The sequence below is a fragment of the Rhincodon typus genome, chromosome 16, assembly GCF_021869965.1.
Source record: "Rhincodon typus isolate 14 chromosome 16, sRhiTyp1.1, whole genome shotgun sequence".
In the NCBI taxonomy this organism is placed as follows: domain Eukaryota; kingdom Metazoa; phylum Chordata; class Chondrichthyes; order Orectolobiformes; family Rhincodontidae; genus Rhincodon; species Rhincodon typus.
In genome coordinates, this window is record NC_063347.1 from 20,215,933 (window position 1) to 20,228,657 (window position 12,725).

The 12,725-nt window shown below is 39.8% G+C and overlaps 1 protein-coding gene across 2 annotated transcripts in view; it reads right to left on the reverse strand.

Annotated features, from left to right (window-relative positions):
- Positions 1-12,725, reverse strand: part of shisa10.1 (shisa family member 10, tandem duplicate 1) — a 77,204-nt gene that overhangs the window by 8,459 nt on the left and 56,020 nt on the right. For both annotated transcript variants that reach the window (XM_020510882.2, XM_020510883.2), the window contains one exon: positions 6,818-6,936. In XM_020510882.2, coding sequence (XP_020366471.2) covers positions 6,818-6,936 — 119 coding nt within the window. The remainder of the gene's footprint in view (positions 1-6,817; positions 6,937-12,725) is intronic.

A 12,725-nucleotide genomic window follows, 5' to 3' on the forward strand; every position in this document is an offset into this window, starting at 1 on the left:
TTTTTTTTTAAAAAATCACACGTTTACCAAGCAGATAAACCAAGATAATACAATGTCCCAAAAGGTTATAAGTATGGAGCATGCAACAACGTTTTAAACCAACTTAAATGTACACATTTTTTTTGTATTCTCTCCTCCCAATGTCAAGTCATATTTCCCCTTACAAGAAGATATTATTTTGTCAAAGGTTAGTGTCCATAATTAATGCAACTTACTTAACTGCACTTTACAACTTGGTTCACATTCCTCTGAATCAATTTTAACCAACAATATGGTCCCGTTTAAGAGTAATCTGATAGAAGCCATTTACTGTATTTACACACACACACACAACTGCAATCACTGGTTTAATGAAGACAGCAGCAACTGATGTTCTGCAAATCTCTGGCGATTAATTCTCGTGGCCATTAACTTTAACAATTTCAAACCTTCTTTGCCCCTAACTCCTCCAACTGGCATTTCATTCTGCAACTGTTTTATTATCCAGAACCAGGGGTCACTGTTTAATTATACCGAGTAGGCCACTAAGGACAGAGATGAGGAGAAATTTCTTCACCATGAGAACTTGTGGAATTCTCTGCCACAGAAAGTGGTTGAGGCCAGAGTATTATATCAAGTTAGATATTGTTATTAGGACTAAAGGGATCAAAGGATAAGGGGAGAATGCAGGAACAGGGTACTGAACAAAGGCATAAAGTTTGCAATTCTCCAGTCAGCCAGCACCACCGACAAATCTAGGGAAGACTATCCTTGGATGCTGCATCTTATCCTACCTTATCAACTTTAAGCACTATCCAGGCTATCCAAGACCCCCTTCCTTATGAAGTTTAAACCCTCACTATCCCATTACGTATTTTGTAAGTTTCAACGAAATCACCTCACATTCTTCAAAACTCTACAGAGTACAGGCTTAGTTCTTGGCCCAGTGAAGTTGGCTCCCCAGTAGTTGATCTTCTTACTCTAAGTTGACTCATATCATTTTCCACCATCTTCCTAAACATCACAATGCAATGATTACTGCTTCCCCACTGTCGTTTCATTTACTTGGCCCACCTCCTTCCTGAAAACTAAGCCAAGCTCTGGCTCTTGTTGTTGGACTGGACACAATGCTGCAGGAAATTCTCATGAAGACAATCCAGGAATACCTGCCCCTCTCACTACCATTACCCAGTCATATGGGTATTTAAAATTGCCAATTATAACTACTCTACGATGATTAAAGCTCTTTGTAAATTCCTTACAGATTTGTTTCTCTATATCCTTCGCGCTAGCTGACGGTCTACAGATTACACCAAGCAATATGTAGCTGTCACCAAATCGATTCTGTCCTCCAAAATATCCTCTTTATCCAGTTTTGCAATGCTCTCCTTAAGCCAAAATGCCACCCCCTCTCCTGTTTATTTCCCTTCCTATCTTTTCTGAACACTATCACTTGGAACATTTAACACCCAGACCTGCCCTACCTTGAAGCAGGTTGCTGTTACGGCCACAACATTACAACCCCACAAGATAATCTGTACCTGTAACTCTCAAATCATGTTAACTATACTCCATGCACTATACCTCTGTCTGACACTTCACCATTCCCTCCTCATTTTGATTTCACCTACTTTTCTCTATTTTAGTGTTATCAGCCTCTACAGCATTTCATGCACCCTGTTTTTATTTTATTATAATTCCTCCTGGTTTCCAGTCCCCTGCTGAGTCAGTTTAAATCCACACTAGCAAAACACCCTGCAAAGAACTCAGTCCAGCTGTATTTTAATGCAGCCAGTCCAGCTGGTGCCATCTCCGCTAGAGACAGTCCCAGTATGCTGGAAGTAAGTGCCCCCAATCCCTGCCTCCAACTCCTCACTATCTTTCCAGCCATGCATTCATCTGTTTTATCTTCCTACTTCGGTACTCATGCTTTTGATGGCACATCCTGTTTTCATCTTCAAAATGTCAGGTGCCCCCCTTCCTATCTCAGCAGACCAAACCAGATCATTTCGAGTCACGGAAACAGACTCTTCAGTCCAATCAGTTCACGCCAACCGTAATCCCAAATTAAACTAGTCCCACCTGCCTGCACTTGGCCAATATTCATCCAAATTTTCATATTCATGTACTTGTCCAAATGTCTTTTAAATGTTGTAACTGTACCCGCATCGACTATTTCCTCTGGAAGTTCATTCCACACACAAACCACTCTCTGGGTAAAAAAGTTGCCCATCATGTCATTTTTACATCTTTCTTCTCTCACCTTAAATATATGCTGCCTAGTCTTGAAACCCCCGCCTTAAAGAAAAGATACCTGCCATTTACCTTATCTACACCCCTCATGATTTTATAAACTTCTACAAGGTCACCCCTCAACCTCCTATGTTCCAGTCTATCCTGCTTCTCCTTATAACTGAAACTCTCCATTCCCAGCAATATCCTGTTTAATCTCTTTTGAATCCCCTCCAGCTTAATAATATCCTTCCTATAACAGGGCAACTAGAATTGGACACAGTACGCCAGAAGAGGCCTTACCAATGTCCTAAGCTATCTCAACATAAAATATTTATTTATCTTGTGTTTGCGGGACCTTGAAGCAAATACTGACGGCTACATTACATTAGTAACTAAAGTCGAAAGTACTTCAGTAGTGTTGAAGTTCTTCGGGTTGTTCTGAAGCTGAGAAACCACTAGATCAATTTCTTTGTCAGTGCCCAAGAGCAAGTTTGTGGAAGGTGGCAGATGCTGACAAAATATGAAAGGATTCTGGTTTAACACAAATGATCAATTTTAATTAATCTGACTAATAAAGGACGAGCATATGATTCAATTTTAGCTACTGAGCTTACTTTGAAGTACTATAATATCTCAACTTCTTGCTACAAGTGCTATACTAGATTTGCCTTGATTAAATAAATAAAAGATGGGTCAATGAGATGGCATGTTGTTACTGTGGCCATTTAAAAGGTTCTCACTGGCTCCCATTAAGTGAAATATTTGCCAGTTTAGATCGTGTGATGCAGAATACACAGGGTCAGCTAAATGACTCAGTCAGGAAGCCACCAGCTCGTGGTAAATTTCATTAGTGACAGAAATCAAAATTTTTCCCTATCACGCACACTGATCAGAATATTTATAGATACAGAAAGCTCAAGTTAAAAAGAAGTACGGCTTGGTTTTTAAACAAATGGTGCAACAGGGTTCCAGAGATGTTCCCTGTTCCACTTCTGTAAATGCTAGGCACTGATGTCCTTTTATTATCCATATTTAATTTGAAGTGTTTACTATTGAACATGCCCACACAATTTCTGGTTTTAGTTAAGTTGCAACCAGCCAACATAGGAAGTGACAAAATAGACCTGTAACCCAACCCTCAAACTGCTTTCACTGCGCAAGCAATGAAAATTATTGACACATATTTAGTATTGGAAATAGAAAATTATCACCCTGGGAAGCCTACACTTTTACACAAATATTGTTGATAAAATGTTGTTTTGGTTTTTAAGACTTCAGTGAGTGGAGTTTCCGTTGCCGATGGTACTAAAATTGAATCAATTCATTTCAGAATGGACAGAAATGAGACAAACGTTATGAAAAAGCTCGTATTCAAAATGATGAAGTCACATAGTTGGTGGTGCAAAATAGGGTAGCCAGCCCTCCAGGACTAGACTCTCAACAAGTTAATGATTAATCCCAAGGCGCTGCTGCCAGTGAACCACGAGAAAGGTTATAGGCGCATTTGAAAAAAAAACGCTGTATTTTTAATATATGGAAATGGTCAAAGAAAATTAGAATAGAGGCTAAAGGCTGTTGGATTGAAATGAAAGGCAGGTAGTGGTAGCTGGTCATATGACAGAGTCTCCATTCAGCTGGAGCTAACAACTCAAGTGAAAATGGTTTCCACTTCACAGCAACGTATTATTGACAGTACAACTCCACAGAAGGTAAAAGTGTTCAAAGTTCCTCATTACACCCATGGGTACTTAGATAATAAGAAGGGGATAGTGGCGTAGGGAATTGTAATATCTTTGGAGAGGGTGAGTTTGTCACCCACACTCACTTGTAGCCAGTCATGGTAAAACAAATAAAACCCAGTTAAGAACAATTCTGTAGCTTCTAGCCACAAAGCAACCCAAGAAACACTTAGATCATAGAACAGTACAGCACAGGAATGGACCCTTCAGCCCACAATGTTGAAACATTGATGTCAAATTAAGCTAACCCTTTCTGCCTGCCCTTGATCCATATCCCTTCATTCCTTGCATACTCATGTGCTAATCTAAAAGCCCCTTAAACACCCCTATCTTATCTACCTCCACCACTATCCCTGGTAACATGTTCCAGAATCCCACCATACACTGTATTTAAAAAAAAAACTTGCCCCTCACATCTCCATTGAACCATCCCCTCATCACCTTAAATGCACACAAATGTTAGAATTTGCAGATGATGCCAACCCAGCAGGTCAGTGAAATTTGGAAGCACCTCAATTTACCAAATGTGTGGATATGCTATATAAAATGGGCTGAACAATGAAAAATGAAATTTCACAAAGACAAATGTAAAGCATAGGAACTTCAGTAATAAGAACAGAATTAGACATTTGAGCCTTCAAGCCTGCCCTATCATTCAATAAGATCATGAACAATCGCCAACTTCGGAGACTTTCATTTAAGTTCCCCGTATCCCTCAATTCCCCAAGATACAAAAACCTGGTCTATCTCAGTCTTAAAACATAATCAAACCTCTGGAGTAGAGAATTTCACGACCTTTTCAGTGAAGAAATTTCTCATCTAATTCTTAAAGAAATTGTCCCCTCATTCTCCAACCTTGTACTTGTGTTCTGGACTTCCCAGTCAGGGGAAACAATATCCTCATATCCATGTTCTTAAGCCTCTTCTTGTACATTTCAATGAAATCACCTCTCATTCTTCTAAAGCCTGATGAATATATGTTGAATTTAGTCAGCCACTTATCACATATCAACACCTGATTCCATAGATTGGTTTAACAAACCTTCACTGTACCACATACCATACAAATAGATTGCTCCTTAAAATATGAAAACTTTACACAACACTATAGATGTGGTCGCAAAACCTGATTCTGTTGCAGCAAGACTTCCTTACTCTTGCATTCTAAGTCCTTTGCAATAAAGGCTGACATGCAATTTGTCTTCCTATTCGCTCATTGTATCTACATGCGAATGTACTACGTTCCCTGTCAGAGGACACCCAAGCCCCTCGGAACATCAACAATTAAAGGTTTAAAAAGAAGCTTATCTTTCTATTTTTCCACCAAAGTGAACAACTGCACATTTTCCCCCATATTATATTCTGTCTGTCACTTTCTTGTCTACTCATTTAAGCAGTGGGAAGGACACAAAGAGGCTGCAATATACAAACAGGTTAAAATATACCTTAGTCTCAATAAACCCTTACACTCTACTCTTCAAACTTATTAATACAAAATGTAAATAACTGAAACCCCAGCACTGATTGTCATGACACTCCATTAGTTAGAACCTGCCAACTTGAAAATACCTACTCCGTCCCTCAACCTCTTGGTTAACAGGTAATTATCCATTTATCTATCTATACTAATATGCTACTCCCAACTGCATCAGCCCTTATCTCATTTATTAATTTATGTGGAATCTCATCAAATGCTTGTGGAAATCCAAGTCTTCTGGTTTTCCTTTATTTTATTAGTTACACTCTTGTAGGACTCTTACCATTTGTCAAACACAATCTCTCATTTTGGAAAATCACTTTGACCTTGCCTGGTCATACTTTGACTTTCTAAGTGCATTGTTAACACTTGCTTAACAATTGATTCCAACTAATCACGTCCAATTGACATCAGGCTAACTGGTCCATCACTGGGTTTCTCTTTCCTTTCTATAGCAATGCCAGATTTGCTAACCGCCAATTCCAATCTGCTGTAACCATTCCAGAATCCAGGAAATTTTGGAAAATCACAACCAATACATCCATTTTCTCTGCAACTCTGTTTTAGAGCCCTAGGATATAGGTATCAGGTCTTGGGAATTGGCTGCATTTTAGACCTTTAAAAGAAAGAAAGGATAGATGATTTACATGCACTATGAATAAAAACAGCCGAGAGACACAGAGAGGCAGAGACAGACACAGACACAGAGAGGTAGAGAGAGAAAGAGAGAAAAAGTGGAAGGAGCACATAGACACTGTCTTTGAATTCTTGGTTAAGACTTTATTGGTTATGCTGCTTAATTTCTAGCTCTAGAACAGTGCAGAAAAGTCACAAAAATCCCCATGAATCCGAGCAATGAAGTAGGATAGGAAAAAAAATTGAATCGTTCGGCTGAGAAGAGAAGCATCCAAATGATGATTTTATAGGCACACTGGTTTGGAAAATAAAAATCTTAGATATAACTTTAAATTGAAACATAAAAGGATAGAATTAGAGGATGAAGTACCTTTTCTAGTTTAAACCTACAAAAGGACAGATATAGTGAAGTTCTTCACATCAATACTGGAAAAAGCTTCCAGGTAGGGCAGTGGAGTCAAAAGTTCAAAACCATTGGTTGTATAAATAGAGCGCATGGTTTGGCTGGGGTCTGGAACGGTCGGGTAGATGAGCGAATTGGATCGACTGAAATCCATTATTAATTTATTTACTACTTTCTTCCTGTGGATAGTAGTACAAGAGAGAATATACAATGTCCAGGATTCCAGTGCAACTGTATGTTTTTCATGTACTTGTGCTTTTTACCAAAGAGATATACAATCTGCTGCGGTTACAAAAGTGCAATCAAGGTCAAGGAAGTTGCTTAAAATGATAAATCTGGGCTACTCACGCTGACGTCCTCTTCGTGCCATCTTGTACAGAAGACAACAAGGGCAGCATAAACAGATCACAAGTGAGAAGAGGAAAATCCCAAAGAAGCTCACTCCAATTGCAACAACAGAGCTAAAACTGAAAGAGAAGAAAAACACCGCAGGTTAGCAGAAGAACTGTGAGCAATGAGCTATTAAGGACATCATTTTTATACATAGATCACTCTCGTACTCATGATTAAAAGTTGTAACAGGAGTAAAAATGTTAAAATATTTATAGATTTAGAACATCAGGATTTGAAACAGTTGTTTTATGGGATACGGACATCACTGGCAAAGCAACAATTTGTTGTCCATACCTTATTGTCCTTGATCTGAATGGCTCACTTGGCCATTTCAGAGGGCATTTAAGAGACAACCGTATCACTGTAAATCTGGTGTCACAGGTAAACCAGACGGTTTCGGACAGCAGATTTCCCCTTGCCCAAAAGCACAATAAATGAACTAGATGGACCGTTACAACAATCACAGTCGCTATCATTGAAACTAGCTTTCTAATTACACTTCTTTAAAAAAAAAGGCTGAATTTAAATTCCACTGTGTGATGTAGTGTGATATGAACCCTGGCCCCTGCTGCAGTAGTCTGAGCCACTGGTTTACTAATCCAGCGACATTACCACCATGATGTGCCATCATCCTGTAAAGTATGGTTATATACGGTGTGAGCAGGATGATGACTTTGTGCCAATGCAGATTATTGCTGAAAACACACTTAATCTGCTTTTATTTCCTGAAAAGATAAAGTTACCGTTGATTTTTTAGCTCAGAGAAAGCTTGAAATAATATTATTTAATCCTGAACATATGCATTACACAGATGACATTCTTATACTATATTCCCACATGGGATACTGTACTGGCATTAGATACTCAACAATTTTCTCAAAAGCAGAGGAGCAGAGATCCAGTGAAATTACCACTTGCACAGGTGAATCAACTCTTCCCTCAAACACCAGCATTTATTACTCCCAGGATTCAATATCATTGCAAAAAGGCACTAATATTCTAAATAAATAACCCTGTAAATTAATTGGTCAGACCAAGATAACCCATTTTACGTCAACTTGGCATCTCAAAATCCATTTATTTTTAAGGCTGAATAGATGATAATCTGAAAAAGGCAAATGTGGATACCACTTGTTCTTTAAAAAGGCTATTAGTTCCTTTCTCCATGGTACCAGGATGAATGGATTGAAGGACCTCATGCTGCATACGATCCTGGATGTGGTTAAGGCTGCTATCCACATGTCTAACATGAGCAGGATTTCAGATAGGGTTGCCTCTGCTTTGTGCTACCGTCAGCATTAGCGTTGCCAACTGCTATTAAATCTGTTTCTGGCGATTTCCTCTGAAGACTTGCCCAATACTTGAGCCATTAGTCCACCAAAACATTCATCTTTATGATAGGAGACAATGACGCATTGGTAACATCACTAATCTAGTGACCCAGAACCCTAGGCTAATGTTCTGGGGATATCTGTGCCTGTACAGCTCGTAAACAAAGCTTTTCACTGCATTTTAGTACACGTGACAGTAGAATTAAAATCAAAAATCAAACTTTTTAATTCTAGATCTTGTTAAATTTCAAAAAGTTTAATTTAATGGTAATTATGTAATCACTGCTGGTCATAAAATCCATCTGATTCATTAATGATCTTTAGACAAAGATCCAAAGCAATATGATTGGACTTTTATCTGCCCTCTGAAATGACCCTAATAAGCCACCCAGTTGCCTCATACTGCTATGATTTGATTTCCTGTATTGTTGTCACATGTACCAAGATAGAGTGAAAAGTATTTTTTTTGTGTGCCACCCAACCAAATCATAGCTTACACAAGTACAAAGGGGTACTACAATAGGATGCAGAATATAGCGTTACAGAGAATGGGCAGAGAAAAGTCAACTCTAATTTTGAGAGGTCCATTTAAAAACCTGAAAACGCAGGGAAGAAGCTGCTCTTGAATCTGTTGGTACGTGTTTTCAAACTTTTGTATCTTCTGCCCAATGGAAGACAGTATAACTGGGGTGGAAGGTGTCTTTGATTATGCTGGCTGCTTCCCCAAGGCAACTGGAAATAAAGACAGAGTCATTGGAAGGAAGGTTAGTTTGCCTGATGGACTGGGCTGTGTTCATGACTTTCTGTAATACGTTGTGGTCTTGCGCACAGCAACTGCCCTACCAAGCTGTGATGCATATAGATGGGACACTTTCTATGGCTTATCTATAAAAATTAGTAAGAGTGATTGTGGACATGCCAAATTTCCTTAGCCTTCTGAGGAAGTAGAGACACTGGTGTGCTTTCTTGACTGTAGTCGATGTGGATGGACCAGGGTAGATTGTTGGTGATACTTACTGTTAGGAATTTGAAGCTCTCAACCACCTCCACTCAGAACCAGTGATACAGGCAAGGGCGTGTCAGAGTCTTCCTGAAGTTGATAACTAGATCCTTGATTTTGCTGACATTGAGGGAAAGATTGCTGTCTTTACACCATGCCACTGAGCAGTCTATTTCTTTCCTGTACTCTGTCTAGTTGTTGTTTGAGATCTGAACCACTACGGTGGTGTCATCAGCAAATTTCTAAATGGAGTCAGAGCTGAATTTGGTCACGCAGCTTTGAGTGTATAAGGAGTATCGTAAGAGCAGGTACACAACGTTGCGGGCCATTGGTGTCGAGGATTATCGTGGAGGAGGTGTTGTTGCCTATCCTTACTGATTGCAATCTGTGGGTCCTCACGTTGGAATAACGAAAGTCATAGAGTCACAAAGCATAGAAACGGACTCTTCCATCCAACCAGTTCCTACTGACTATAATCCCAAACTAAACTAGTCACACGTGCCTGCGCTTGGCACATATCCCTCCAAACACTTCTTATTCATGTACTTACCAAAATTTCTTTTGAATGCTGAAACTGTACCCACACCTGCCACTTCCTTTGGAAGTTCATTCCACCCGTGAACCACCACGTGACAATAAAGGATGTTCTAATTCTGTTTCAAAAATATTGCCCTTCCTGTCCTTTTTAAAATCTTTCTCTTCTCACCTTAAAAATATGCCCCCATGTCTTGAAATCCCCAACCCTGGGGAAAAGATACCTGCCATTCATCTTATCTATACCCCTCATGATTTTATAAATCTTTGCAAGATTGCCCCCCACTAACCTCCAATGCTCCAGTGAGCAAAGTCCCAGCCTATCCAGCCTCTCCTTATAATTCAAGCCTGCCAATCCCAGCAACATCCTCATAAATCTTTTCTGAACCCTCTCAGATAATATTATCCTTCCTCTAACAGGGCAACTAGAACTGGACACAGTACTCCAGAACAGGCCTCACCAACATCCTATACAACCTCAACATGACTTCCCAACTGCTATATTTATAGGTCTGAGCAATCAAGGCAAGCGTGCTAAACACCTTCTTAACCATCGTCTACATGTGATGCAAACTTCAAGGATTTATGTTCCTGAAACCACAGGTCTCTTTGTTCTACAACACTACCCAAGGCTCTACTTTTAAATGATTAAGTCCTGCGTTGTTTGTTTTACCAAAATGCAATACCTTGCATTTATCCAAAATTAAACTCCATCTGCCACTCCTCAGCCCATTGACCCAATTGATCAAGATCCTGTTGTACTCTTAGATAACCTTCTTCAGTGTCTACTACACCACCAATTTTGATGTCATCTGCAAATTTCTTAACCATGCCTCCTAGATTCACATCCAAATCATTTATATAAATGACAAACAACAGTGGGTCCGGCACCGTTCCCCATGGAACGCTGTCACCAGCTGGTCCATGTGCAATCTGAGTGTATGGCCTGGGACTCCATCCAGCCAGTTGCTTTCCGTGGGTTCACTCTCAATAGATCACCGCTTTCCTATACCAATTGGAAAGCAAAAAGACTCAATACCCAAGGAGCTGAGATTTGATAGCCAAGTAACTTCCCCTATGGAAGTAGATTATCTCGTCACAACCATATTATGGTTTGAGAGAGTTTGCATTGGGAAACTGACAGCCACATTTACAACATTACAAAAGTAACAGCACTTCAAATTAACTCTTTGGTTATAAAGTGTTTCGGGATGTCATGGACATTGCAGATACTATTGAAATGCAACTCTTTGCTTTCATTGTACAACTAGAGCCTTATTCACATCTTCCTTTCTGGGGTGTACACAAAGTGAAAGGATTACTGGTCCATTGAAATTACAAGGCAGTAGCTGGGAGCCTCTCTGTTCTACCACAGTCTGTGCCTGGAAAGACTGCAGACAACATCAAGAACAGAAAGGGAATAAGACAGCGATGACACATAATCCAGTGCTTTCTAAATCATGACAACATTTTGGACTCTGTGGACTTCTCCAAAGTTGAGGGAAGGCAGCATTTTTGTCTAACCCCTGTGTTTGTTGCATCTGTTGCCATTTGACACACCAAATCTATTGGAGCTGTTACAATTTGACTACATGACCATGCCAAAACTGGAGCTGTGTTGTTTGACAGTGTATGCTGTAGTGCAAGTATGGGTTGTCCTAACTCTGTCAAGATTCCCTATGCAAATCACGGCTTTTGTTAATTAAATTGTAATGCTGCAGTGTCGACTTAGACAATTTGAGAACTTAATGAAACATCTTTTATAATTATAAATCAAAGTCACCAGCACGAAGCAAACAGGTGACACACACATTCTCCATCACAGTGACACCAAACTGCTGTAGACACAACACATTTCAGCAATTTGCCTACACTTTATTGATGACAGAAGAAGTGGTTGACACAGACAACATTTAGAAGACATGTGGATAAATTCAGGAATGGGAAAGCTTTAGAGGGATATAGGCCAAACGCAGGCAAGTGGGACGAGTTTAGTTTGGGGACACGGTTGGTGTGGATTGGTTGTGCCAAAGGGTCTGTTTCTGTGCTGTATGGAAACAAAGAAGGAAATAGGAAAATTATTTTTGGATGCAAAGGAGCACAGACTCACTGGGGCTGGATAGTTCCAGATTCTCACCCTCCCCTACCCCACCCCACTCCACTCCACTCCACTGGTCCTCAGCCAGAGACTCCAGCAGCACAAACTGCTGCACTATACTGACCTTAAGTCTGATCGCACAGTTATACAACTGTAACTACTGGTGAGTCAATTTGCAGAAACATGGATCTTCGGACCATAACAGGCATCACGCATATGAACTGCTCAAATGATCAGAGTTAAAATGGTACAGCTGCCATTTGCATTAGTAATTTGGAACCTTGCACTGTGCTTATGATCACCACAGCAACTTTATAAACACAATTTGTTTTCTCTGCCAACTGTGTCAGACTGTTAGCTGAACAGGGCAGCAGGGGGTGGGGTGGGAGGGGGAAGAAAAGGAGACAAAAGAAGGAACCTTCATTTTGTTGTGCTCCCTATCTCATGACCTCACCAATCTCTAACAACTGAATCATGCTGTTGCACAGTGAGAATTCACTGTTAGCTTGTCACTCCTTCCCAACATATCAGGATATACAAAAATGAATAGTAACTGGAAGGCATGGAACTAACAAACAGATACCTAAATTTTATAAAATCAATTGTAACATCAAATAAAGAATGCAGTGACCTGTAAATTTCATAATGAATTAAAAGAGACAAGTCATTAAGCTCCGTTAAAAACAGTCTTATTTCCAAGTTAGCCTCATTCACTATGCATGCGTGATTAAGTTCAAAGTCTATTTACAGATAACGCATTTTGTTGAGAAATAGTATGATAACCAAATCGCTGTCTCTTGGCAGAATCACAGAATGCCTAGTGTGGAAACAAGCCATTCAGCCTAATGAGTCCATAACGATCCTCTAAAAAGCTGCCCATCCAGACCCACATCCCTACAC